General features: G+C 44.7%; 1 protein-coding gene and 1 long non-coding RNA gene across 2 annotated transcripts in view; one reads left to right on the top strand and one right to left on the bottom strand.

Annotated features, from left to right (window-relative positions):
* Positions 1–23: 23 nt before the first annotated feature.
* On the bottom strand, positions 24–13,327 carry TMEM171 (transmembrane protein 171). Its single transcript, XM_075137641.1, has 5 exons — positions 13,110–13,327; positions 7,212–7,340; positions 6,012–6,735; positions 4,142–4,283; positions 24–336 (listed from the first exon to the last, which is right to left on the bottom strand). The coding sequence occupies exons 3-5, from the start codon at positions 6,640–6,642 to the stop codon at positions 108–110; spliced, it is 1,002 nt and encodes a 333-aa protein (XP_074993742.1). The 5' UTR covers positions 6,643–6,735; positions 7,212–7,340; positions 13,110–13,327; the 3' UTR covers positions 24–107.
* Positions 13,328–13,369: 42 nt separating this feature from the next.
* The window catches only part of LOC142075773 (uncharacterized), a 34,414-nt gene continuing 21,991 nt past the window's right edge, over positions 13,370–25,792 (top strand). Inside the window, exons 1-2 of the long non-coding RNA XR_012671023.1 lie at positions 13,370–13,805; positions 22,836–22,936. This is a non-coding gene — a long non-coding RNA (uncharacterized LOC142075773). The remainder of the gene's footprint in view (positions 13,806–22,835; positions 22,937–25,792) is intronic.

Here is a 25,792-nt window from a genome sequence, read left to right as displayed (position 1 = left end):
TTTGATGAAAAATTAGACACAGCCAACATTATTGCTTTTATTACAAAATGTAAATAAATTCAAAAATTGTAAATCTGAGTTAAAAATGAAGTCTAACTGACAGTCCTCTATGAGCTGGTGTCAGATGTGGCTAAGGAAATAGATGAAGAAGATGAAGAAGAAGATGGAGAATATTCATTATTTGTTATTGATGCTTTTTCTTCATATTTTGGAGGTGATTCAGAGGAGACGTATAGCATCGGTAAAATATCTGAAGGTGAGCTGCTTCCAGAAATTGTATATATGGTTTCATAGTCTCTAACAGCAACGGTTCTTTCATCATCTGCAAGCTGTGCTCTATAAAACACAAAACTGCATATTAGCATAATTCATTTCTCTACAGTGAGTGAAATTCCACTTCACTTACATAAACACGTACGCACAGACTCCCTAAAAACCCCTGAAGCAAAGAACTTACATAAGCATTAGGATTTCATTCTATGGGCTACATTATGACTCATACGAAAATTCTATTACTTCAGAGGGGAAGGGCAAATAAGCTCCCTTCTAACCTTTCACATCACCAGTCACAGCCTGGCTTATGGGTATTAGCTGCTTCTGGCAGGGCTATCTCACAATCTTACTAAATCTTCTTCTGATCCTTAGCTCCTAATGTACCTTCCCTTTTGCAGTCTATCACATACACACTGTCCCCTTCCCCTACGAAAGACAGTTACTAGACTTAGAATTGCATCGCAAAAATTACAAACCTTAGCTATTTGAGATCTTACATGAAAGGCAACTTGAAACTTTCATTAAGCTTTCCAGCAACCCATGACAGACATAAGGTGTAGCATTCATGCTCAGAGCTGGAGAAACAGAAGCAACTGGACACAACCAGACTGCTAAGTTCCCAGCGACAGTCAAGGAGGGCAGCCAAGTACTCATTGCCCTGCTCTGACCATCATAACTGGATCCCAGCTGGTTGCATCTGCACGGTTCTGGAACCCTGCTCATCTCACCCTGGAGCTGGCCCTCAGCACATTGCTTCAGGTTGAGGTGTTTTGTCTGCTCCACTAGAAACTGCCCGAACAAGCTGGGCTACAAACTGCCTCTTTGTGTACATATGTTCACAAGACAGAGAAGTCCAGACAGGCAATCAATGATTAAGTTGATGGAATCACACACCAAGTTCAGAGCACCCGAACTGGACATTCTGGGTGGAGGCAGCTGATCCAGTTGCAGGGGATTTTGTAGGAGACTGGGTGAAAGAAGGAGGGGTCACCTGGTATGCGCACCAGCAGGTAAAGCCCACAGGAAGTCTGAGGAACTAGTTTTTTTTTGCCATTCCCCCACCGCCCTTTGTTTTTCCTTTTTCAGTGCAGGGTGTGCTGCTTGCATTCTTTCACACCCTTTGATAATGCACACATTTTACCAAGCAAGTGGGCAGGCAGCCCACATCTGAACTCAGGGCCTGAAATTATAGGGTAGAGAAGACTTGCAGCCCTCAGTTTTGTGCACTGTACTTTTACAGACAGGTGGTAAAAGAGTCACTCTGTCTCTCAGCTGCTTGTAAGGCTACAGCAGAACACAGCTTTCATGTGTGTTCTCATATTTCTCCCATCCACTCCAGCCTGGTCTTCTAAATGTATTTAAACTGAAACGTTTTTGAGGGTGTCCTTGGACCATATTTGAATTGGCTGTCTCAGGACTACTAGAGGTCCAGGTTCACACTCCGGGCAAGTCATTCCTCCACACACATCCATTTGCTTTGTATGTACATCTGGGATGTACATGCCAGAATTACAGTGTATGCTGGAACTGAGCACAGACAGGCTCAGTGTGGTGTCTAACTCCAGGACTAGCTGCAGCTGGTATGAAACACCTTCCAGCTGTGGATGCCTTCACCCAGCCCAATAAGAACACAGAGACTTCATGTAAATTCCTTCTTTCAGCAGCAGGAGTTTATTTTCTCTCCTGCTTGCTCTGGGTGTCCTTCGATTGCAGTAGTATAGCCCTGAGAGCTGATGTATTTCACTTGCAAGCTGAGAACAGGCAGAGACTTTTATACCTAACAAAATACAATGTTTCTTCACACAACAATTTGTGCCTGGTCATGAGAGCCACTGCTCTCTTGAAAGCACTTTTGCTCGATCAACCCTGACATCTTCTCATCCCCACATCTACCCTTGTCATTCTGAATTGACAGATGTTTAGGGCATGGAGTAATCAACAGATTCTCATCAGCTTTGTACAGAAAGTACTCTCTCTGAAACAATTCAAGTGGAAAAACAGCAGACTGAACGAATTATGTGTGTCTCTAGGGTATATTAGGCATTGCATCCCTCAGCACAAGTCATCCACCTCAAGCTGGACCTCAGTCAGTGGGAACCAAACACTGAGTGTCTCTCTTCCTTAGGTGGTATCTACATGATCATTTTTTTGTGTAGGGGCCAGTCCCACTGTGCACCACAGTGTTGCATAGTTGCCAGGAAGAGTGAGTAGGTTTTTTGATAGAGATATGTTTATTCTACATTAAAAAAAAAAAGACACTGAGGAAAGGCAGAAGGACAGTCTGGCTTGTGGTAACAGCAACAAGCGGAGGCATCTCCTGTCTCCAACAAAGATGGGGAGAAAATGTTTGGAGAAGGGCACTACAAAAAGGAAAACAATATGAGTTGTTGTTGATGGTGATTGACTAGAGAACAGAGTGCCTTGCACAGTGGGGTTGAGCCTCAAGAATCCACCAGGTATACTTCAAAGGATGACTAAAAACCCACAGACATGGCTGCACAGAGAGTGTGGTAACAAGAATAAGCACCATTGCTAACACAAGTATCCTCCTCCTGTGGCATTTAGCTCTTTGGGCAGGAAGAGGGTTCATGCTTGCTTGCTTCAAAGGGAAGATTAGCACTAGAGTTTTGAAAAAGTACCGACATCAGACACACAGCTGGTACAGCTGGTCATGGAACGCACTGCCTCATGTGAGTGGAGAAGTCTGGAGTATAGTGGAAAGCTATTAAAGCAATGGCCCAACAACTACCACAATTGGACACAGCCAGGCAGGCTGGGGCTCTTGCTGCAGTGATGATGCTTGGGATGCTGCAGGTACCGTTTTGTAATCTAAAGTCATCCAATGAAAAAGTCCCACACCACCAACTGACTGACAGATCAAAACCAAGCTGACATAGGACCTTCCAAAAGTTAAAGCAAGTCAATTTTGGATCATTAAGGGCCTGAAAATAAGTTGGAGGCTCTACACATGTGGCATCTAGCTCTCCTGGCCAGATCTAGTTCTGGCTCCTAGTATGTGGCCCTTGCAGTGACCTCTTTCACCCTCAAGTGAATAGCCCACTGGTGGTAACCCACATGGGACACATAACCCTGCCCGTTCTTGTGGTGCAGACAACTCTTCAGTTAGTCTGCAGTTCCTGCTCCTTGAGCTTGGTGGTGGCAGCATCTAGCAAATCAGCTGTACCCAGTGCATGGAAGAGTGGCTGCATGCGTAAGGTACATCATCTTGAGATGAATTTGGCATTGCAACCTCCCTTTTAAGCTCCTTGGAACCCCCTGCTCTTCTCCCGGCAATATCAAGGTATCCTTTTTTCTCTCAACACACTGCCACAACATGAACAACGCAGACCAGCACCTTGGACTTCCTCAAGGCAGTGAGATAAGGGAGAACAGAACACACTGAAGTGGCATTCCCAGGGTCACAGGGCCTGTGGATAGGTGTCATGAAGGGCTTGCTGCATTGGTTCTACAGAGGCTTCCTAAAATCTGGCAGTGTGGGTATCATGCCACTGGGGCACTGCTGTCAGGGGCACCTTCTCCTGGACAATCTGTGGAAGAAATCTAATTTAAGTATATTTAAATAAGGCCACTGATTTAAGACTTCCGTTTTCACTTCAGAAGTTCTCTTCAGTCATAATAAACTGGTAAGAATTTAACCCTCATGAAGGACACGCTGTGGTTTGCGATTCCCCTTTCATACTAAGATATTTTAATGCCATTTCAAGTAAGGTATCTGAAGTAAGTCGAGTGATGTACTAGAAAACTTCGTAGTGCCTAGTAGAGAGCTGATTCACTGTGACTGAAGAACATGGTTTTGGATACCTTGAGAAACATCTCACATTTCCAAAGCAGAAGAAAACAGTCTTACCCATCGCTGAAGATAGAGTGGTATGGTGGAGGATTTTCACTTCTAGGCAAACCACTTGACATAAGACAACGTGTCATGGTTGGTGACAGAGGGTCAGCAAAATAAGGAGGTGGTGGAGGAGGGAACACCATTACAGCATCACCTAGGAAAAAAAAAAACACCAATTACTACCTCTGAAAAATTGAGCACCACTGTTTATTCTAACTGTATCCTAGAATATTTCCTATCTTTGGAATTACAGTATTTTACTTGTCTACCTTTTAAGATAAACTGCAATGATCCCACATACAGAACCATTATATTCTCGGCTGTTAAAGTACATTGGAAGTACGTTCAAAACCAAAATTATCCCAAAATAAAGGTGCAGCATATTCATAAACGGAAGATTTTATTTAGAAAATACAGCTAGGGGACGGGGAGTGTTCCATCTAGCTAAGAGACATAAACCTCTTCACTGTTGGCTGTCTTCAGAAACTGGAAGCGCAAAGCATACTGTTACTGTTGGCTCACTTTAAGGGTAGGCAACAATTCAGTTCTCTTCACGTATCTAAAATAGGCCAGTTCAAGTTTTTCCACATCTACTGCAGCATTATAACAAAATTATTCAAGTCATTAATGGTTCTGATGACTGATTTTGTGTGCCTTGACAGTTTCCCTACTAAATTGCTCATAGCTGAAGGCACACTACTGACAGTACCACGATGCTATTGATACATAATTCACTATTAAGTGTACTGTGCAGCATATCTGCCAATTTCAACTTTGTAATTGAGGAGTTTCAAATTTTTTTTTTAAAAAAACAGAAAGTTCATAACAGTCACTGAGTTTGCATAATTTATTTAAACATTCCAGCTGCCTGGCACCTTTTTTCCTTTGTAAGTTGTGTGCCGGGTCAGGTCAGGGAGCACCAAAAATGTTGAATGAGGTGGGGGTGTTTTCTAGCAGATTCACCACTGTTCCAGAATGTCACTATACCAACCAGCCTTCAGCCTTTCAGTTTTACTTTTCCTGATGGAAGTATAAAAGGAATCCACTAATTTTGCTTTCTTGTCTTTAAAGACAATCTGAATTCCTTTCTGTGACCCTTTGATTTATCCCGGTGGCTGGAAAACTGACTTTAAACCCTCATGTTTTCTGAGGGTCACCGGGTTACAGGTCTGTACATTGCTTTGACAGGCAGAAGGAAAAAAGTTTTGCATAATGGATTTCAAGCCCAGTCAGTCAGATGGCAGTCAAGCAATGCTATGATTGACTCATTAATCCTTTCCAAGAGCTAGAAAGTTATCAGAACAACCTATGCATAGAATGTATTCATGGGGTATTAAAAGCAGTGCTATATGCAGGGGAGCATTCCCTGCTAACATACCACATTTACTCAAATACAGTGCAATTAACAGAAGCATCTTGCAATTACACCTCTGACTGATGGAAGATCTGGCCATGATTAAAAAAATACAATACACTGTTCATGAATCAGATTCTCCTGTTTGAGAGGTCCGAGCTCAAGGCTCAGGTAAATCTTAAATATAGTCACAGAAGTCATTAAACTTGTGATTTGCAGTGTCAGCTACACCCTTTGGGAAAGGAAGTGGGATTGGACTCATTTATGTCAGATTACATGGCTTCTTTTGCACAGACAGTCAGACCTTTCTTTTTATGCCAAAGGAGAGGTTTTGTCTTTGAGAGAAAGGTAACTGAACTGACCATACAGAAAACATACGAGACAAAACAGCATTTTTCTGTTTTGGCTGGTTTGACATGCCAGAACTGACATGCTTAGAGCTCAAATGACTAATATTCACAGGTCAATCAGTAGTGGGAAAAAACCCTACTAACTCTCAAATGTAATGTTCACACATTATTTACCCACCTACTGTAACCTGAAAAGATTCAGGGCTCTGAGGATGTTCTTCACTTTCGCAAGATTCTTGGTTGAGATTTAAGTTTTGTTTCTTTTTAACATGAGCTATCACGAAGAAACACAACCCAGTGAGCACAATCAAAGGTCCCATGATTTGAAGTGACAGGAATCCACAGCCCTGGAGGTCCACATCAGAACTGCCAGTGTGGTTGAGCTGTATGCTGTGCCAGCCGGGGCTGCAGCCAGGAACCCAAATGCCCAGGATGCTAATTAGCATTCCACTAGTTAAAAACAGGAATCCAAATATGAGAAACTGGGCAAACTGACAGCTCCCGCGACAAAAAACAAGGCTGTACACCTGCTCATTTTGCAATTGTCTTTGTCTTATATACAGCCTGGCCCTTGATCGTGCCAGTAAAACACAAACCAGTCCAGTCACAGCCAGCACGGGCCCAGTGGCCTTAAGGACCCCGTTACAGTCACTGAAGGTTCCAGATGGGCATGACTGGAGAATAAAGACTGAAAGCAGAAATCCAGCGCAGAGCAACACAGCTCCAAAAACAAAAAGGAAAAAGATAAGTTTTCCATGTTGTCCATTATTTCCTTCACCTCCTGGTGCAGGAACAGCCACTGGATACATTACAACAGAATCTCCTCAAGCAGATGAGTTGGGATTTTTTTGTGGGTTTTTTTTTTTCCTGTTAGCATTAAGTGGCAGAAAACTACAGTAGATCTGCGAACATGAAAATACACAAATCAAAAGAAGAAAAAAAAAAACAGCAGGACTAGCAACATTATAATATTTACTCCTGCATTTGCTACTCAGCCTATACTGTATACTCCCAGCGTATTTTCTGTTTTGTAGTACCTCCATTATGCACTAAAGGGCCTAATCAAGTTTGCTGCCATTGAATGCCGATGAAAAGACAGAACTTGCTTTACAGTTAGACTGAAAACAATTGTAATTGCTGTTGCACAGCTAAATGAATTGTTTCTTTATACATACAGTCTTATGATTAAGGGGACATGATTTTCAAAGGCTGAATCTTGGGAACAAGGACAGGCTAGCTTTCCCCTTGAAAACAGAAAGCTAGGGGAAATTTCTGTAGTGAATGGCAGGAAGTGACAGCTCCTGAGAGAAAGAACCTCAATGCAAATGAGTATTGATGACTACCGGACATTTTACCAAGTAAGTCTTCTAATACGTACCTTTTCAAAGCATATAAATCTTGCTTTTCCTTCCCCAGGCAATAAAGACTTTTCTGTTTCTCTCCTTAAATCAGCTTCCTGTCCTATACAGCTGCAAGAGCAAGTACACAGAAGATTTTCGGTTCCATTCTGAAAAAAACAAAAAAAAAAAAAACAAAAAAAAGAAAATAAAAAAGCCATACTAACGACCGTGTACTTCAAGTCTCACTGATTTTGTAGTTAGAGTCGGTAAGCATACTGCTCCCACACTTCCTTTCCACTTCCCCTACTCCTGAATCCTTTGTCTGTGCTCCAAGAAAGCTTTAAAAAGAAATATAACAAAGATAGCTCCCAGAAGGCTTCTGAGCCCAGAGGAGTCTAGATACAGAAGTAAAACAGAGGAAAACAGGAACTAGTGCCAATACAGAGGCCAATAACAGTCCATATGATAGTACGGATGACAAACCTCCTAGATGTGGACAAACTGGGGCAGAGAAAGCTTGACGGAAAGTTAGGACAGAGTGCCATTCAAGGAGCTCTATAAAAAAAAAAATTTCTGCCATTACCCACAAGGAAGTTTGTGCTTCTCTGACACTCTGGCTGACAGGAGTCAGATGGACACCTGTACTCCACACCATGGTGACTAGCAATCTCGGTCCAAGTGGCTACCATCCATCAAAAGCCAACCTGAAACCTGGAATTTCAGACTATGGAAAATAACAAGTCTGGATGGACCATGAGAAAGCTGTCCCCTACTAAGTGTAGGAGGTACTTAAGTGTGCCCACACTGCAGTGTTTTACCACTGCCCCCTTCCCCTCACCAGCAGTCTCCCATGACAGACAACTTTATCTACAACTTGGATATATCAGGAAGGATATATAGGGACTGGAGGAGTTTGTCACAGATGGAAGCAAGGAATCGGCTTAGTTACTGCTATTTGTTAGGTAACCTTCAGCCTTTCCTCTACCAGCTTACACTGCCCTGCTACTAATTCAGATGACTGGAAGCTAAAAGTCAAGTTAGATTGACTCCTCCTTACATATGCCTCAACAACAGATATGCCACAAGAAAAACAAAGTATTATGTGATTTCTGGAAGCAAAATGTTGAACATGTGTCAGCCACAACAAGCTTCACGTCACTCCCCAGTAACTGCAGCGCCCCACTGGGATGAAAACAAAACACAACCATAAAACCCACTAGTCACTCAAATACATAATTATCTGTCTGCAGTGCAAGGCAATCTATCCAGTCACTTTACTTAACCACTAGGACCCAATTAAAGAATTGGCTGAGCAGATACACAAATGATGAAGTTATTAGATGTTTTACTGCTAAACATCAAACCAGACCCCTAGCACCACAGGAGAAGGCAGAGAGCAGCATGCAGGTAAAAGGCACAATAAGCATGAGACTCGATGGGCAAGGAAACAGGCTGCACCACACAGCAAGAAGGCCACTGCAGGAAGCAACAAGTCTCCCAGCTGGCTATCTTGAGTAGCAAAACTGAGGGACCTCTCTTAATGCACCCCATTACTGTGGTCAGTTAATTTGTAGACTAAGTCTGCCAAGTGTTTCTTCACTGTTCTGAATGCAGTCTACCCCTCTACTAAGATCGGTTTGAAAAACTGCTAACTAAGGCTCCCTTGGCAGAAGAGTCACAGCTTCACTCTGGGAGAAAAATGGTTATAAAGAGCACTAAAGATAGGACAGTATCTCACAAAAAAGAAATTAAAGAAATTCTGGTAGATTTCAAACTGAAGACCTTTAGCCAAGCACGCTCTCAATACTGCATGAGTTTGAGCCAGTTTGAAGGCTCTATTTCTGAGCAGACAAACTGGATTAGGTTGGTCACTCCTCCTTCCTCAATTTCACTGGTCTTTCATAAGCTAATAAAATTGTTTCTCATAACTGCATATGCTCCCTCATGTCTAGAAATTTTCCCCATTTTCATAATTGATCTGAGGTAGCTCAGATTTACTGACTTACCAACAAATGCACAGAACTGAGTAAAGGGCCTCTGACATACAAAAAAAAAACCCCTGCAAAGCCCAGTTTCAGACACAACTGTCTTGAGATATTTTTCTGCCAAGGCACATTAACCATTATAACAGCAATACACTATAATTAGAGAGAACTCTGAATCCTTTCTTCAGAGTTCCCTCTAGGGAAGAAAACATGGAAATAAGTGCAAGTAAATTAGGACAAAAGGAAATAACGTGAAGGGGAAAAAAAAAAATCGAATGTTTAGCCCTTAAAAAGAAAAATCTAGAGATTTGTTCTCATTGCTTCAATACAGCGCCTGCTTCTCTTCCACCAATCTTGTTGTTATGAGATTAAGTTAAAACACACATTAGAAATTAAGCATGTGCATGTTCTCTCAATTCTTTCAGGCCACAAAAGAAGGAACATTCAGAACAGTCTGTTGTGGCTTTGAAGATGAAAGCCACAGATTTTATGCTGAAAAATCCAAGGGAGGACGAATTTTCATTTACGCTACCACCAAATTTTAATAGAAAACCCAATGCAAGATTAAGATTTCTTGTGTTTCAAGAAGTAGTATTTTAAAAAAGAAGCAAACCTCATATTGACCATGTGCTTGAAATTCTTCCGTTAGATCTGATATCTCCACAGGCATATTGACATAAGGGAATTTTCCATTCATATTGACCCTAAGTCTGAGAGCAGACATGGAAATACCAGGTCAGAAACTGCTAGAACAAAATCCAGTAGTGTGGAAGCAGTTAAGTATGATAGAAGAGGGAACTGGAAACATAGCTTGTAAAGGAAGTCTGGTTATGAGCTTAACTTAAACTTACCCTTTTGCAAGTCTGGCCCATGCCAGGTATATAGAACAGGAAATAACATCACAATTTCTTGTCATTTTTCCGTGTAACCCTTGTAATACAACTTTCACATTATGGACAACTCCAAGGATTTTAAAATACAAGTTTTAAAGATGAAACTGGGACTTTCTACTTTCTGTTTGAACCTTCAGAGTTCATATTTTCCAAGACTTCCACTGCAAACATCAGGACTATAAATTTACTCCCCCTTACTCATGCGAAATTTGATATCCTCATATGAATTCAGGAACTGAGGATTACAAGAAAAAAAGCACTAGAAGAATTAAAACACTGCTGTCCCTCTGCTTTGTGTTTCATGGAGCAGGCCCCATTCCCGCTCTTTCGCTTGGAAAAGAACCCAAATCATTTCATGCAGAAGGATCAGGTCTAGTCTGTGTTGATATTTCAAGAACTACAATACCCTGTCAGTTGTAGCCCACAATGGAAATCCTATTAGAAGTCAGAAATCAACCTTTACAAGAGTTTTCCATTTAAATGTTTTCCAATTTTTAAACTGCTACTGGGAAGCTGCCACTGCCATTCAGTGTTTTGTTTGTTTTGGTTTTTTTCCATTTTTTTCTTTTTTTTTTTTTCCTCCCAGGTTTCAAATTAAACCATGACTCCAGACAGGACAAGCCCTCTCAACTTCATTCAGTTTAATTTCCATGTCAAAACATGAATGGCTCACCACTTCCTCTTACTCCCTATATCTAATTACCTCCTTATTTCACATCCATGCCATTTTCTGTTCTTTATCATACCACAGTCTCCCCCCTGGATTGCACTCTTAACTTGACATTCAGCAGAACCACCCATCCATGAGCACAACTAGTTAAACTAAAGTAAATTGGAGTTTACCACCTTCATCCCCACACTCTTCCCTCCCCATGGTGTTTTTAATCACTAATATGAAGAGTTAGGGGGAAATGCCCGACAAAACTTTCAGTTTTCTACTTTCAAGCAACATTAAAACTGCAAGAACTAACAAGCTTTGAGATGCCAAATTTGGCATCTTGTGTATGCAGTCAGTATGCATCTTGTGTATGCATCAGTTTGGCCTCTTGTGTATGCAGTCTCTAGTTAGTGCCTGACAGTGCTCTTATATCACGGAGCATACAACTCTCATATCCCAGGAGAGGGATTTCCAAGATTTAGATGCTGTGTGAAAAGATCCCTAAGCAGGGAGCAGATGCCACAGAAAGAAACTCTGCCCATATGGGTTGACAAAATGATTTGGCAGCTAACAGCATAAGAAGGGTAACACCACGCTGTTATTTACGACTATTGCAGGTGGGGCAGGAGACAATGTCTGGAGAAGTGCTGGAAAGCAGCTGCAATAGGAATGTCCAGAACGTGGGATGAATCCAGTCAGTCTCCAGACACACGTGCACCAGGGATCCTTCTCACCACAAACTGGCAGAGTCAGGGCTTCTGACCTGTGCCAGACAAAACTGCGCCCTGTGAAGAAGCCGCCAACTACTATCCCTGTGGGCTACAAAAGAAAAACAGCTAGAGTGAAAGCTGGTCCACAAATGTTCCCCACTCACTTGGGCAGGGAAGAGAGTCCTGATGCCACGGTTGGATGTGAGGACTCCGAAAGGGTGTCTGGACACAGAGATGAGATTGCAAAGCAAAGTTTGGTAACCCATTGGTTGGACGCTATGCAGGCAACCAGGACAGCACCTAGATTCAATAGCGGGCTCTGAAGGGTGCCATGCATGTCGGTGGGATGCTTTTTACATGACACACTGGTGGCACACAAGAGCTGGGACAAAGCAGCTCCTATTTTCTGGAGTACTTGCAGGGAGACTGGGGAGAAGGTAGACAGACATAGTTAAAGCCACAGCTAACTTTCTTCAAACAGGTGACACAAGAAAGAGCGATTTCTGGGAAGGTCTGTCCCATGGGGCTGATGTACCTCAAAGCGGCAAAAAGCACAGGCAAAGAGACTTACAAATCTTTGAGAGGGTGCAACTGTGACCATCAGGAAGATGCAGGACTCCAGAAGCTGCCCAAAGCCTTTTTGCCCCAGTTTCTTGAGGTTGGCCTGGGGCATTAAACCACAGACAACTCATGGACAAGCAATTAAGCTCTACTCCATCTGGGGAAAGCAGTATCCCATGGTGTACCCCTCCTCATGCACCAGCCTGTCAGGCATGCTCTCTTCTAAGTCACTAAGTCTTTTAAGCCACATTGAAGTCTTCAACAGGATGGACCATGCCCCGAAAGCACAGCTCCGGTGTTTCGTGCTGGAGTGAGGAGCTGGGCAGGGCAGCCTGTCCACCACCTCCCTGTGAGGGAGCTGCACCTGGCCCGCATGGGGCCAGCCCATCACCCGAGCGAGAGCCTCCTCGCCAGTGCCTTCCCAGCCGTATGCCACCAGCAGCAACTGGAGCATTTTATGTCAGCAGAATAATCTGTAGAGGCCCCTTCTGCGACATCCTATCCTCTCACTGGGAAGGCATAAAGGTCACTGTGGGGAAGCACGGTGGGGAGCAGCAAGCTCTCCAGCGAGGAGATAAAGAGGCTTTTCTTACCCCAGGGCATTTATGCCCCGGATAACTGACACGCAGGGACACAGCCCCAGCCTCCATCCTTGAAGGGAGTGAAAAACACGGCAACGACTGCGGCCGAGCCGGCGGCAGCCGCGGGGGCACACGGCACATACCCAGGCGCCCGCCGCGGGCCTCTCACAGCGGGCAGCCGGAGGACGAGCCGCCCTCCAGCCGCGCCCGCCTCCCGACAGAAAGCCTGCCCGCCGAGGGTTCCCCCCTCTCCCCGCCGCGCCCTGCCTCCCCTCACACCAGCGCTCCCTGGCTTCCCCCCCGGAGGAGCGGCCGGGGAGCGCCCGCCATTTTCGCGCCCGCCCGGTCCCTTTCTTCAACCCGCGGCGGGAGCTGTGCTGGCCCCGGCGGCCAAGGGAAGCGCTCCGCCATGGCGGCACGAGCGGGGAGGCCTCGGCTCGACACGGCACAGCACCGGCCAGCGGCACCGGCCGCCCCTGGGGGTGGGCAAAGCGGGGCAGGTATGAGAAAGGGTCGACGGCGAAGGGCTCCTAGCGCCCGCCCCTTACCTGGCCGCGGTGCGAAGGACTGCCTCAGTACAGCCGGTGCCGCTATTTAAGCACCTGCGCCAGGCAGCGCGCACCTGGGCGGTGGCGGCGCGGGGCGGGGCAGGGCAGGGCTGAGCCGAGCCGAGCCGAGCCGAGCCGAGCCGAGCCCCCCCGGGGGACCATGGGCGCGGTGGTGGCTTCTGCGGCACCGCCTCCCCCGGTGCCGTGCGCCCCACCCGGCGGCGGCCTCCGCTGGCTGGCGTCGTCCCGCAGCCGCCTGGCCCAGCCCCGCCCCGCCCCGCCGCAGCCAGGGCGCTTCCCGCCCTCCTGCGGCCGGTGAGGGGGCGGGTCCGTCGCGTCCTGCCCACGGGCGCGCCCCGCCTCGGGGGACTGTGCCGGCGGCCGGCTCCGCGTTGGGGCCCTGCCCGCTACCCTGGCGGGTGGGAGGAGGAGGAGGTGCGAGGAGACGCCACGTTAGTTAACCCCCTCGAGGCGCTGAGATAACCCGCCGCCCCCGGGCGCTGAGGGCCGGGGTGAGGAGATCGTCCCGGGTGTTTGTAAGCCGGCTCCGCGGCTGTGCGGGTGTGTTTGCCGCCCACCCGGCTGGGAGATTTCCAAGCTGATGGGCTGGGCAGGGCTGTCGCAGGCGTCTCTGGAGCCGTGTGTACGTGGCCGAGGTGTAGTGTGCCCCTGCAATACCGGTGGCTTCGGGGTGAGGTAGGTGAGCATCCCTCTCAGGAAAGCTGCACCACATCTCCCATCTCAGGAGCCCTTCTTGTTGTTCTAGTCACTTTAACCTTACGAACGTTAGCCTTACTTCAGCACACTTGGGAACTTGCTAGGCATTAAAGGCAGGCCATGCCTAGATGTGACTGGTATCCTTCAACGGTGAGCCAGTTCAGCCACTGGAAATGGGAGAGGATGCTTTCTCTCTTGCTTGCGAGGTGCAGGCAGCGCGGAGGAGGAAGCTGGCTTTGGTAGTGGAGACAAAGAGAGCCATGAAGTGCAAGAAGCAGCTGTGTGAGAGGATGAGGAGCCAGGGGAGGATGTGCCATGTGTACGCGGGTGTAGCAGTGGTGGGACCTGAATGGCAACAGGACTAAAGCTGCCCCACTGGTTAAATGCAGCCTGGTAGCTGGTGAGGTGTGAGGGAAACAATTTGGGTTTATGTGAGTCAAAATGAGAGAAGCCAGAACGGGTGAAAGGTGGAAGGTGGAGTGATGCCCAGGAAGTATGTGGCAGGAGGAGAAGAAAGTGGATTAAAGTCTTGCTTGGCAGGGAGATAGTTTGGTTAGACAATGAGAGCATGAGAAAATGGGATGTGTAGGTTTTTGGAGGGGATCTGGATTTGGGTAGAGAACTAGGGAAAACTTGGAACTGAATGAAGAACCAAAGCCTGTATGAAAATAGATGTGGGGTGGAGGAAGGAGCTTATGGTGGGGTAGAAGGCTTCAAGCTTTCCAGAGTCGTAGATTCCTGGGTGTTGGTGACCCTTTGCTATCTTGACTGTTTTATGTCACTGCTATCTTGACTGTTTTATGTCTGGGGAACTACAGACCGGTCAGCCTGACCTCGGTGCCGGGGAAGATCATGGAGCGGTTGGTTTTGAGGGTGCTCACGAGCCATGTCCGGGACAACCAGGGGATCAGGCCCAGCCAGCACGGGTTCATGGAAGGCAGGTCCTGCTTGACCAACCTGATCTCCTTCTATGACCAGGTGACCCGCCTAGTGGATGAGGGAAAGGCAGTGGATGTGGTCTACTTGGACTTCAGTAAGGCCTTTGACACTGTCTCCCACAGCATTCTCCTAGAGAAGCTGGCGGCCCACGGCCTAGACAGGTGCACTCTTCGCTGGGTAAAAAACTGGCTGGACGGCCGAGCCCAGAGAGTTGTGGTGAACGGAGTTAAATCCAGTTGGCGGCCGGTCACGAGTGGCGTTCCCCAGGGCTCAGTACTGGGGCCGGTCCTGTTCAATATCTTTATCAATGATCTGGACGAGGGGATCGAGTGCTCCCTCAGTAAGTTTGCAGATGACACCAAGTTGGGCGGGAGTGTTGATCTGCTCAAGGGTAGGAAGGCTCTGCAGAGGGACCTGGACAGGCTGGATCGATGGGCCGAGGCCAACTGTATGAGGTTCAACAAGGCCAAGTGCCGGGTCCTGCACTTCGGCCACAACAACCCCAGGCAACGCTACAGGCTTGGGGAAGAGTGGCTGGAAAGCTGCCCAGAGGAAAAGGACCTGGGGGTGCTGATTGACAGCCAGCTGAACATGAGCCGGCAGTGTGCTCAGGTGGCCAGGAAGGCCAACGGCATCCTGGCCTGTATCAGAAATAGTGTGGCCAGCAGGAGGAGGGAGGTGATCGTGCCCCTGTACTGGGCACTGGTGAGGCCGCACCTCGAATGCTGTGTTCAGTTTTGGGCCCCTCACTACAAGAAGGACATGGAGGTGCTGGAGCGTGTCCAGGGGAGGGCAACGAAGCTGGTGAAGGGCCTGGAGCACAAGTCTTATGAGGAGCAGCTGAGGGAACTGGGGTTGTTTAGCCTGGAGAAGAGGAGGCTGAGGGGAGACCTCATCGCGCTCTACAACTACCTGAAAGGAGGTTGTAGCGAGGTGGGTGTTGGTCTGTTCTGCCAAGTAACAAGCGATAGGACAAGAGGAAATGGCCTCAAGTTGCACCAAGGGAGGTTTAGATTGAACATTAGGAGAAATTTCTTTACTGAAAGAGTGGTCAGGCCTTGGAAGAGGCTGCCCAGGGAAGTGGTGGAGTCACCATCCCTGGAGGTATTTAAAAGACGTGTAGATGAGGCCCTTAGGGACATGGTGTAGTGGGCATGGTGGTGTTGGGTTGACGGTTGGACACGATGATCTTAGAGGTCTTTTCCAACCTGTATGATTCTATGATTCTATGATTCTATGTCCTAATCTAGCTACCACTGACTGGAAAGTGGGCTTCAGTTGTGAAACACTTAGATACTGCTGTGAAGAGTCTTGCGGTAAGGAGAGACTGGGAAGTAATGATTCCTGTATTCTGTAAAGAGTGAAGTATTTCAGTGATGGAAAAAAGCAGGGAATTAAGAAAAGCCTGAAGAGAACAAAAGAAGATAAGCACAGTTTGTTATAAACACAAGCTGAAGCTGAAGTTTTGCAAAGAGTGAACGAGCATCAAAATGTATAATCAGACTGTTTTCTAATGTGTGACAACAGTGACACAAGGAGATTTAATTATGTTTATATGGCAGTTTTCTAATATCTGATTCTGGTTCTGTTGTTCTTTCAACATAGATCTTGAATCATTAAAAGAACCCCATTTCTGTGGTGCTTATTTCTGTATGAAGTATTTTGTCAGGCTAAACTTTCTTCAGTTGTCTGATACCATTAAATGACTGGACCACTGCTGTGATATATGTTCTCTCTCTTTTCCTGTTATGTAAATACTTTTTCCCTTTTATGTAAACACTTCTTTTACCAAATCTAACATGTCTTAAGAATTTCACTTTTTAAAAACAATAAAAAAGAAAGAGCCAGTCTTGACAAAAGCTAATAAGCTTGTTGGCTAGCATCTACATGCAAATGATTTCTCTCTCCAAAGCTTGTCATCAGCTTTTCCCCTCCATCCACCACATGGGTTTCTTGTAGTTTTGGGTTCAGGATTTGACACCAGTGATGAAAGAAGGGATTTCAGGAATATCATTCTTCAGTTTGTGAGATTCTGACTCAGCTTGGTTTGAGTTTTCAGTGGATTAAGTGGATGTTGATTCCTGTCATATGACTACAGTCATAAAAATGTAATCTTGAGCCCTATCTTGTGATTTAAGATAAGAATTATTTTTTTAACTGTTTTTTTCGAACATTTAACATAGTAACTGGTTAGCTATGAGTAATGCATGTTTTAATTCCTAAGTGGTAATATTTGGCAAAAATGGAGCTAAAGTGTTTTTTGCCGAACAGGAAAGTACTGAGAGAGTTGTTTGTGTTAAGTCCATACATAGCTGTATGACTGTTTTTTGGATGTTGGTGCTAATAGAGAAAATAAAGTATTTTGGACTTGCATAGAGAGCAATCCTAGAGCTATGGAAAGCTACAGTGCATTTGCACCAGGAGTGTGACAGGGAACCCAGAACTACCAGAAAGCCATTGCTTTTGAAATTATTTCTGGGGTCACAGTCAGTTACACTTGTGAAGACATTGACAAGAAGATTACCATTTGGGATGATAAGCAGAGAAATATAGTTGTTGATAATTTATTGGTTGGGAATTAGTCAAGGCTGTTTTGATGGAAGCCACTACTTACAGCAATAATCTCATGAAATATAAATGAAAATTACTAACTTTGCATTCCTCTTTTTTTGTTTTTTTTTTTTTAATTAGCAAACATGCTTGTAAGTGGCAGATCCATTTATATGGTTTGGGTTGTTTACCAAATGATGATGGTCTCTAGAAATGACAAGTGCGGTAAGAAAGACTAAAGAATGAAATTACACAGTGCAGAGGAGATGTTAATCTGTTATGAGCAATATGAGAATGGTCAATAAAATCAGAGCTTTTAGAGTAATTTTTCTCTTTTGAGATTAGACATGCAAAATACTGGAGGTGCTGAGATTGTGCTTCAGTTCAAAACACTAAATATGATCTGCAGAACCTGTTCAGATGTTTGAAAACACTGAGAGAATCCAGGCTGTCCTGAACTGTCCTGATGAGAATGTAGCTACTAGAGAAATATCTAGTGTTTATAATTCACAACACAGTTGGAAGCTTTTCCATTCTGTTTTTCTGAAATCGTACAAGATCCTTGAGTCAAGGCTGGTGCTACTTGCTTCGTTTCAGTGAGAGCTGACCTTTTATAGTATACTTTGAAGCAAGAGCTGCTGAAGAACACATGAAGGTAACGCACAGTAAATTTTACTTTATAAATTCCAACTTGCTTGCTGTGATGGTGTGGATCAAATGAGATGATGGCGCAGAAGTCAAGAGTGGCCCTGTTCTCCGAGTCCCATTAAGTTCTGTACAGCCAGTTCACAGCAAGCACTCGGTGTGCATAGAAACTGCAAAGCTCAGTTGAATAGCTAAGAACCCTGTGTTTTGATTTATTTAAGTTCTGGTAGACTCAAAAGAGCTATACTTAGAAATACGAGGATATAAAAATGTTTGTTTTATTACAGTTGTCAATTCATAGGCTCAGAAATGACAGAAGCATTGCTGCCAACATTCAGTAAGCTTTTGAACCAAACTTAATTAACCCTGAAATAGTTGTTCTTTGCAGTTTGGCAGATAGCTACAAAAGAACCACAGAAAAGAGTATCATGCGGCTATACTGGAAGGGAGGGTGAACTAGGCATTGGCACCGTCCCCCCAAAACAGCAGCCAACTGGGTCTGTGGCATTTCGCTCATGCAGCGTACCCTAGTGACCCATGAAGATCCCTCCTGCAGAAGGGATCCCTCCTGAGAAAGACGCGATAACAAAACCAAGATGACTGCTCTCTTCAGGGCGTGGGCATGCCAGGAGTGTTCATGGCTTGGCTGGCCGTCACTGCCTCCTCTTCACAAATCATCTTTCCCGCTGTTCCCCCCCGTCCCTCTAAAAAGTGTGTGGATGCAACAGTCTCATTGAATATTTCTGTTAGTAAATCATAGAATCGTAGAATAGTTTGGGTTGGAAGGGACCTTTAAAGGTCATCCAGTCCAACTGCCCCTTGCAATGAGCAAGGACATCTTCAGCTAGACCAGGTTGCTCAGAGCCTCTGCCAACCTGACCTGGAATGTTTCCAGGGATGGGGCATCCACCACCTCTCTGGGCAACCTGTTCCAGAGTTTCACCACCCTCATTGTAAAAAATTTCTTCCTTATATCTACTTTGAATCTACCCTCCTTTCTGTTACCCCTTTTCGTATTGCCACAGGACCTACTAAAAAGTCTGTCCCTTCTTTCTTATAAGCCCCCTTTAAGTATTGAAAGGAAATTAAGATACTTAGAGAGAAGTGATTAAAAATTAGTAAAATTCAAAGAGGTTATGCATTAACCCTAATAAAAATCAGATAGCTTTGTTTTGGCCAGGAGAGGTAGACTTTTATCTCACATCTGCATCTTAATTTGTTGGGTTTGCTTATCACGCTTCCATTTGATTTTTAAGAGAAAGGCATGACAGATACTTCAGCTGGTGGTGCTGGTAACCCTTAACCTGTGGCAGTGCACTGTGATGGCACTGGGATCAGGGAATGAAGGTAAGCCCTGTGAGTGCTCCTATGTGCTGCACCCGTCAGTACAGAGGCCTGCAGCAGACATCCCTTCCCTGGTTGAAGGCTGTGCTGCCTCTCATGGTCAGGAATTGAAGCCTGGAGAAGGGCAGCTTGGTCGTGTTGAGGAAGGAAGCAAAGAGGGATGCAAAGCAGGTGCAAAACTCTTCCATTTCTTCTCATCCAGTGCACACAGAGACCCAGTGGTGATTTGAGGAAACCTTTCCCTGTGTAAGCTGCACATTTCAAAAGCAGTCTTAAAAGACCTGTAATTTTCTGTTTAAGAGTTCATCATTAGTGCCCTTATTTAAAAGGAACACAAGGCCAATAGGTTGGGTATACACTTAACCAGGAGAAAATGCATGTTGATGGTGTGTCATTGACTGAGTTCAATTAATTTTTAAATGTAAATGAGTAAGTGGCCCCAGTCCAGAAGAAAGGACTCCAAGGGTTAGGTGTTCATTTCTAGGCTACAAGGTCAGACTGCTTACTTTCTGGGAGTCTTGTATTTTGGTTTGCCAGAGGTCTGCATCCAGGTGTTTTTGTACTCCAATCCTATTATATTTTCCAGAGCTGTAGGTGCTGGTTTTGTGCTTGCCGAAATTACAGCAGAATTTGAGTAGAAGAGAAACCTTGAACTTGTCAGACTGAGGGAAGGTCCCAGCTGGGAGGTTGTTTGCAGGTGAGGATCCATTTGAAAGTATACGATGAGATCTGCCGTTTTGAGGTTCGCACTACCGAAAGTGCTTGAGTTGAGTGGTCAAAATGTGCTGTTTTACATCAATCTTAGTGAAAGAATCAATATTTATACGAGAGAGATGGTGACACTATATTATCAGTGTGTGATACCAGAGCTAAGGATGCTATACTTAGCCCTTTTGGATTGACACGTGTTGAATGGGAAATAATATCTCTTTTAAGGTTATAGAGCAAAAGCTTACCAGGTTGTGTGTCAAATGTTATTTGCTTGATAAATATTTTAAGCACTCCTTTAATTAATCATCCTTGGATAGTATTAACCAAAATTACCTTCTGAGTACAGTTTTGGAAAATACTTTTTGCATTCAAATGTTCAAGTGGTGGTGCATAGCTGGTCATATTGTACTTTGTGTCTTCTTCTGTCAGTAGAGCACTGAAATTATTATGAACCTTTTGACTTATAAATTTATCTCTGTAACGTACACCTGTACAGCCTTTTGGCTGGAAAACCATTTGCAAAGGTAAAATTTTGCATTGTAGTATGAAAAGTGCAGGACTTACTGTTTATAATGTATTGAAGGCTTTCTGCACATCTGATGCATTTCTTAGCTAAGACTAAATCATCTATCGGACACAAAAAATTAAAGCATTTGATTTGATGTTGTGATACTGCAACTTGAGGAAGAACAAACTTCCTGGAGTGTGAAAATTTTTTCCTGGGGCAGGGGAATAACAAGTCTTAATGACTTTGTGATTAGTTCAGCAGTCTTTTTTTGGTTTTTTTTTGGTGGTTTTTTTTTTTTCTTATTACTTTTAATGAAATGTCATTTCTTTTTAGACAGAAGTTACCGGGCTATTATATCATCAGTTTCTTTACTTTTACCATAGTTGCCTGTACATTTTCCATCTAGATTCTCACTATTTCAGTGTCTTACCAGTTCTTTCACTGTCTATGTTCTGGGCATCCTAGGTGATGTTTAGCTTTGTTTTGATAGCTTCACTCATGCAGGGGAAAATCCTCTTTGAATTTGGTTTCACTTCTTTCGAAGACTGGGACTTCGATTTGAAGTATTTTGATATATTTGATATTTGAAATTTGAAATATATTTGATATTTGAAATATATTTGATATTTGAAATATATTTGATATTTGAAATATATTTGATATTTGAAAAGATAAACCTGGCTGACAGAATTGTGGTTGGGCGAGGTAACCGGGTGTTGTTGCTGTTGAAGTTGTGTCCCCCTGCCCTCTCCCCGTAGCTGAAGTGGGCGCCATTTAGGTGCCTAGCCATCATAACAGGTAATTCGAAGAAAAGATTTAGATGCTGCCAGACATATAGCATGTAAGTGGGACTTGAAGGAGATGCTGTCTTTTGACTTATGAACAATTTTTTCTCCAGTTCTTTACCGGTCTACGCCTTTTCTAAACTAATCCTGAGTTCAGAGCGAGCACGGGTTTTTGCGTGGGATTTACTGCTTCATGAAATAACCAAACAGTTAAGTAAGTGATGTGTGTAGGTAGGTTGCTCTCAAACAACAGAAATTTCTTTTTAACAAGCCTACTTAGTATTTAGAGAAGAGGACTTTTGTAGCGAAAGTTAGATTTCACTATGTTTCATTGAGCAAGATTAACTGGTTTTTGTGGATAAATAAAATGAGCTGTATAAAGTTCCGTTTGCCTGCTGATATCACCAGGCCATACATCAAATGAAGGCTTCTTCATACTGGGCACGCCTTCATGTAGAATGTATCCCTGAGAAGGTTTAATGAGCTGAAGGAAAAGTAAGAATTCTGTAAATAAAGTACTGTTTACTGTCCCTTATGCTATTTTGACATACTATGTCCTTCTCTTCAGCATTTTTTCTTGATTAACTTTATCTAAAGCAGACACATGTGCGTAGAGCGTAAGGTGTTTCTGTTGTGTAGGTAGTTGTTCCAAACTTAGGATGATACTTTCTAATACTGTTTATGTCAGTTTACAAGTTCTCTTTTTGGGGTCTTCAGTTTCAAAAATAAGGATGCATCTTCAGTTTCAAAATAAGGATGAACTGCATTCTGATGGTCCACAAGTTTAAAAAAAAAAACACAAAGAAAAAAACTTACAGGTATTATTTTTCTGGTCCTTCAACAAAGAAGTTACGGACCTGCAAGGATTGTTTATTGGAATTGCATTTAAGGTGGTTCCCAAGAATTGTTGTTCAAACTTACATCTTGTAAAGCACTGCAATTTTCTAGTACAGCCTGTAAAGTGCAGGACATTCTAAAGACCGTTTCTATATCACCTCCTCCTTAAATTACAGCATGTCTTAAAAAGTTACAGTCTTTGTTTTAAAATCAAGTAGCTAAAGAATCTAGCATAAGCCCTGTTAGTCATACCGAAGTTCAGTTCACCTTTCCCGTACCATGCTATTGCCATACATGGAGTGCTGTTTTTCTACTATGTTCATATCAGCTGCGATGAAGTGACTCCTTAGACTTTGATAATACAAAATAGACTCAAATCATTGCTGTCCTGTTCCACTCATTTTGCAAGTCCCATGGCCTTTTTTTTTAAAAAAATACTCTCCATATTGACTTTAAAGTAAGTTAAATGGAATAACATTATTTTCAATGTCTCTACCTCTGCATTTTACATTTTAGTGCATCTTGTTTAAAAATAAAAAACTAGAAACACGAAGTGTTAGCTTAATCATGGTCAGTACTTTCACATATGATTATAAATAGAGTAAGGGTTTTATTTGTAGAGAGACCTTGCCTAAGCTGATTCTTTTGGTAATGTTTTGCTTACTTTATCTAATTATTTTGCCATTACAGATTATGAGAATTCATTTCTGTGCAATCTCAAAGTTTGTTCTCCTATATTGTGGAATTCAGCATCATAGAAGAAAGGCAGGATACTGATTCTTCTGAGTGTCGTAAGTACATACCTGTGCACGGATGTATCCAGGCACTGGAGCTGAAAGCCTTTCTCTAACTAATGGTACCTATGCGATGCTACTGCCACACTCCTAAGCTACTTGTCTCCGGGGTGGTGGACCCAGCCGGCTAATGGAGTATTCTATACCATGTGACATCATGCTCAGTGTAAAAACCAGGTGTGTGTGGGGGCTCATCCCCCGTTTGTGACACGCGGTCAGCAGTCGGTCAGCAGTTGCATTGTGTATCGCCTGCTTTGTATATTCTGTTATTGTTGTTGTTCTCATTGTTATTATTACTGTTCTACTTTGTTTTATTTCAATTATTAAACTGTTTTTATTTCAACCGGGGAGTTTTCCTACTTGTGCCCTCCCGATTCTCTCCCCGCTCCCACCAGAGGGCGGGGGGGTGATCGAGCGGCTGCGTGGGGTTTATTTGCTGGCTGGGGTTAAACCACGACAGTCCTTTTTGGCACCCAACGTAGGGCAGCGAAGGGTTGAAATAACAACAGATTAATTAGAGCATATTAAGGAATTTATATCTGTTAACATTTTAGTTTGTTTTGCACCATGCTCTTGTTTTTACTGTACCTGTTAAAGATTGGAGTTGGGCTTTGTAGTCTGCTGTGCTCTACAGTGATTAATGATGTTTTGCCTGGGAGATTTGTTACTAAAACGCTGGCATTGGGGTTATTTGGTATTTGGGATTTGTAATGAAGCCGTTACTGTATTTCGGGTACCACCTCATGGAGACCATTAGCAATTATACCTTTTCCTCCGAGATATTTTTTTATGGAGGAAATAGAGAATGGCACCCTCGCTACCTTTCTCTATGATGTCATCTCCTTTGTTAAAATAACTTGCCAGTACCTTGAACATCCCTGGGTAGTTAAGATACATTTATTGGTACTCCTTGGGAATATTGTTGTGGTTTTATCCAAGGTTAGTAAGCAATTTAAGAATGTCATCCAGAGATCTGCCGCAAGGCTGGATAGTTAGGAATGGCAGGGTGAGTGGGATAGCATGGGCAAATGCCTAGGACAGTGGGCACCCCCGGTGTTCTGGAACTTCACCCCTGAACAAGTGCAGAACCCTGAAAAATTAGTAGAATATTTGGAAGAAGTATGCTGTCACCCTGGCCATTCTAGGGAGACACAAATCACTACAATGTGCTGGAGCCTGGCCCATGCCTATTGAGCCCTGTTTAACACCACTCAGAACCCCCAAGGGGAAGGAAACGTCTCTGCAGCTGATGACAAAGCAACAGGCCCTGTGGCTACTCCACCCCCCACGGCAAGCACAGCGGCTACCCCACCCCCGACAGCAGGCACGGCAGCTACTCCGCTCCCTGTGACAGAGAACCAACCCCTGCCGGTATCAGTTGCCCCTATACAAAAAGAAAATGCACAAGAAAATCAGTTCATTTAGTAAGGGATGGAAATGAACCAGGGCCATCATGAGAACAGGAGGAGGAGGAGGCAGAACCCGTAAATGAGATGGTGACCACCCGATCCCTATCTCTGGGTGAGCTGCGAGATATGCGAAAAGACTTCAGCCGTCGTCCCGGCGAGCACATCGTCACCTGGCTGCTCCGACGCTGGGATAACGGGGCCAGTAGCCTGGAATTAGAGGGCAGGGAAACCAAGCAGCTGGGATCCCTTTCTAGGGAAGGGGGCATTGACAAAGTGATTGGACAAGGGGCACGAGTCCTCAGCCTCTGGAGGCGACTCCTGTCAGGTGTGAAGGAAAGGTGTCCGTTCAAGGAAGATGTTATATGCCACCCAGGCAAGTGGACCACCATGGAGAGAGGTATCCAGTACCTGAGAGAATTAGCTGTGCTGGAAGTGATTTATGATGACCTGAACAACGAGCAGTTATCCAAAGACCCAGATGAAGTCAAATGCACCCGACCCATGTGGCGGAAGTTTGTACGGAGCGCACCAGCGTCACATGCAAACTCATTGGCAATAATGACCTGGAGAGATGGAGAGGAACAAACAGTGGATGAACTGGCTGGCCAACTCCGGCAATATGAAGAAAGTCTCTCTTCCTCCCTACAGGCCTGTGCCTCTACTGTGCAGAAACCATCTCAGGGGGTCCAGCAACTCAAAGAGGGTATGTCCTGCTCCCCACCTGCACGGGCCAATATCTCAGCCATTAGGAGCAGGCGTCCCTCTGCGGAAGAGAGGAGACATCGTGGGTACACACCCCGGGGCACTCTGTGGTTTTACCTGCGTGACCACGGAGAGGACATGAGGAAGTGGGATGGAAAACCTACCTCAGTCCTACAGGCATGGGTACATGAGTTGCAAGGGAAAACAACCACAAAAGGGGGTTCTTTCAGAAAAACTGCTGCTCCAGTCTCCAGTGAGCAGTTACACAGACAGAGTAGAAGGGCTGATTCCACTTCCGACCTTAACAAAGGGACTTCTGACTCATACTTACAAGAAGTGGATAGCGAATATGATGACCAGGACTAGAGGGGCCCTGCCTCCAGCCAGGTGGAGGAAAGGGACAACCGGGTTTACTGGACTGTGTGGATTCGATGGCCTGGCACATCAGATCCACAGGAATATAAGGCTCTCGTAGACACCGGTGCACAGTGTACCCTGATGCCATCAGGCTATAAAGGGGCAGAACCCATTTGTATTTCTGGAGTGACAGGGGGATCCCAAGAGTTAACTGTGTTGGAGGCCGAAGTGAGTCTAACCGGGAATGAGTGGCAGAAGCACCCCATTGTGACTGGCCCAGAGGTTCCGTGCATCCTTGGCATAGGCTACCTCAGGAGAGGGTATTTCAAGGACCCAAAAGGGTACCGGTGGGCTTTTGGTATAGCTGCCCTGGAGATGGAGAAAA

Source organism: Calonectris borealis, chromosome Z (assembly GCF_964195595.1).
Source record: "Calonectris borealis chromosome Z, bCalBor7.hap1.2, whole genome shotgun sequence".
NCBI lineage: Eukaryota > Metazoa > Chordata > Aves > Procellariiformes > Procellariidae > Calonectris > Calonectris borealis.
This window is presented reverse-complemented; position numbering and strand designations above follow the sequence as displayed.

Excerpts from the sequence above, each read along its gene's own strand:
- TMEM171 (XM_075137641.1), bottom strand. The coding sequence starts at position 6,642 with ATGTATCCAGTGGCTGTTCCTGCACCAGGAGGTGAAGGAAATAATGGA. Across the intron at positions 4,284-6,011 it reads ATCTTTTCAGGTTACAGTAG|GTGATGCTGTAATGGTGTTC; the intron begins GTGGGTAAATAA and ends TTTTTTTCCTAG. Across the intron at positions 337-4,141 it reads CACTCTATCTTCAGCGATGG|AGCACAGCTTGCAGATGATG; the intron begins GTAAGACTGTTT and ends TGTGTTTTATAG.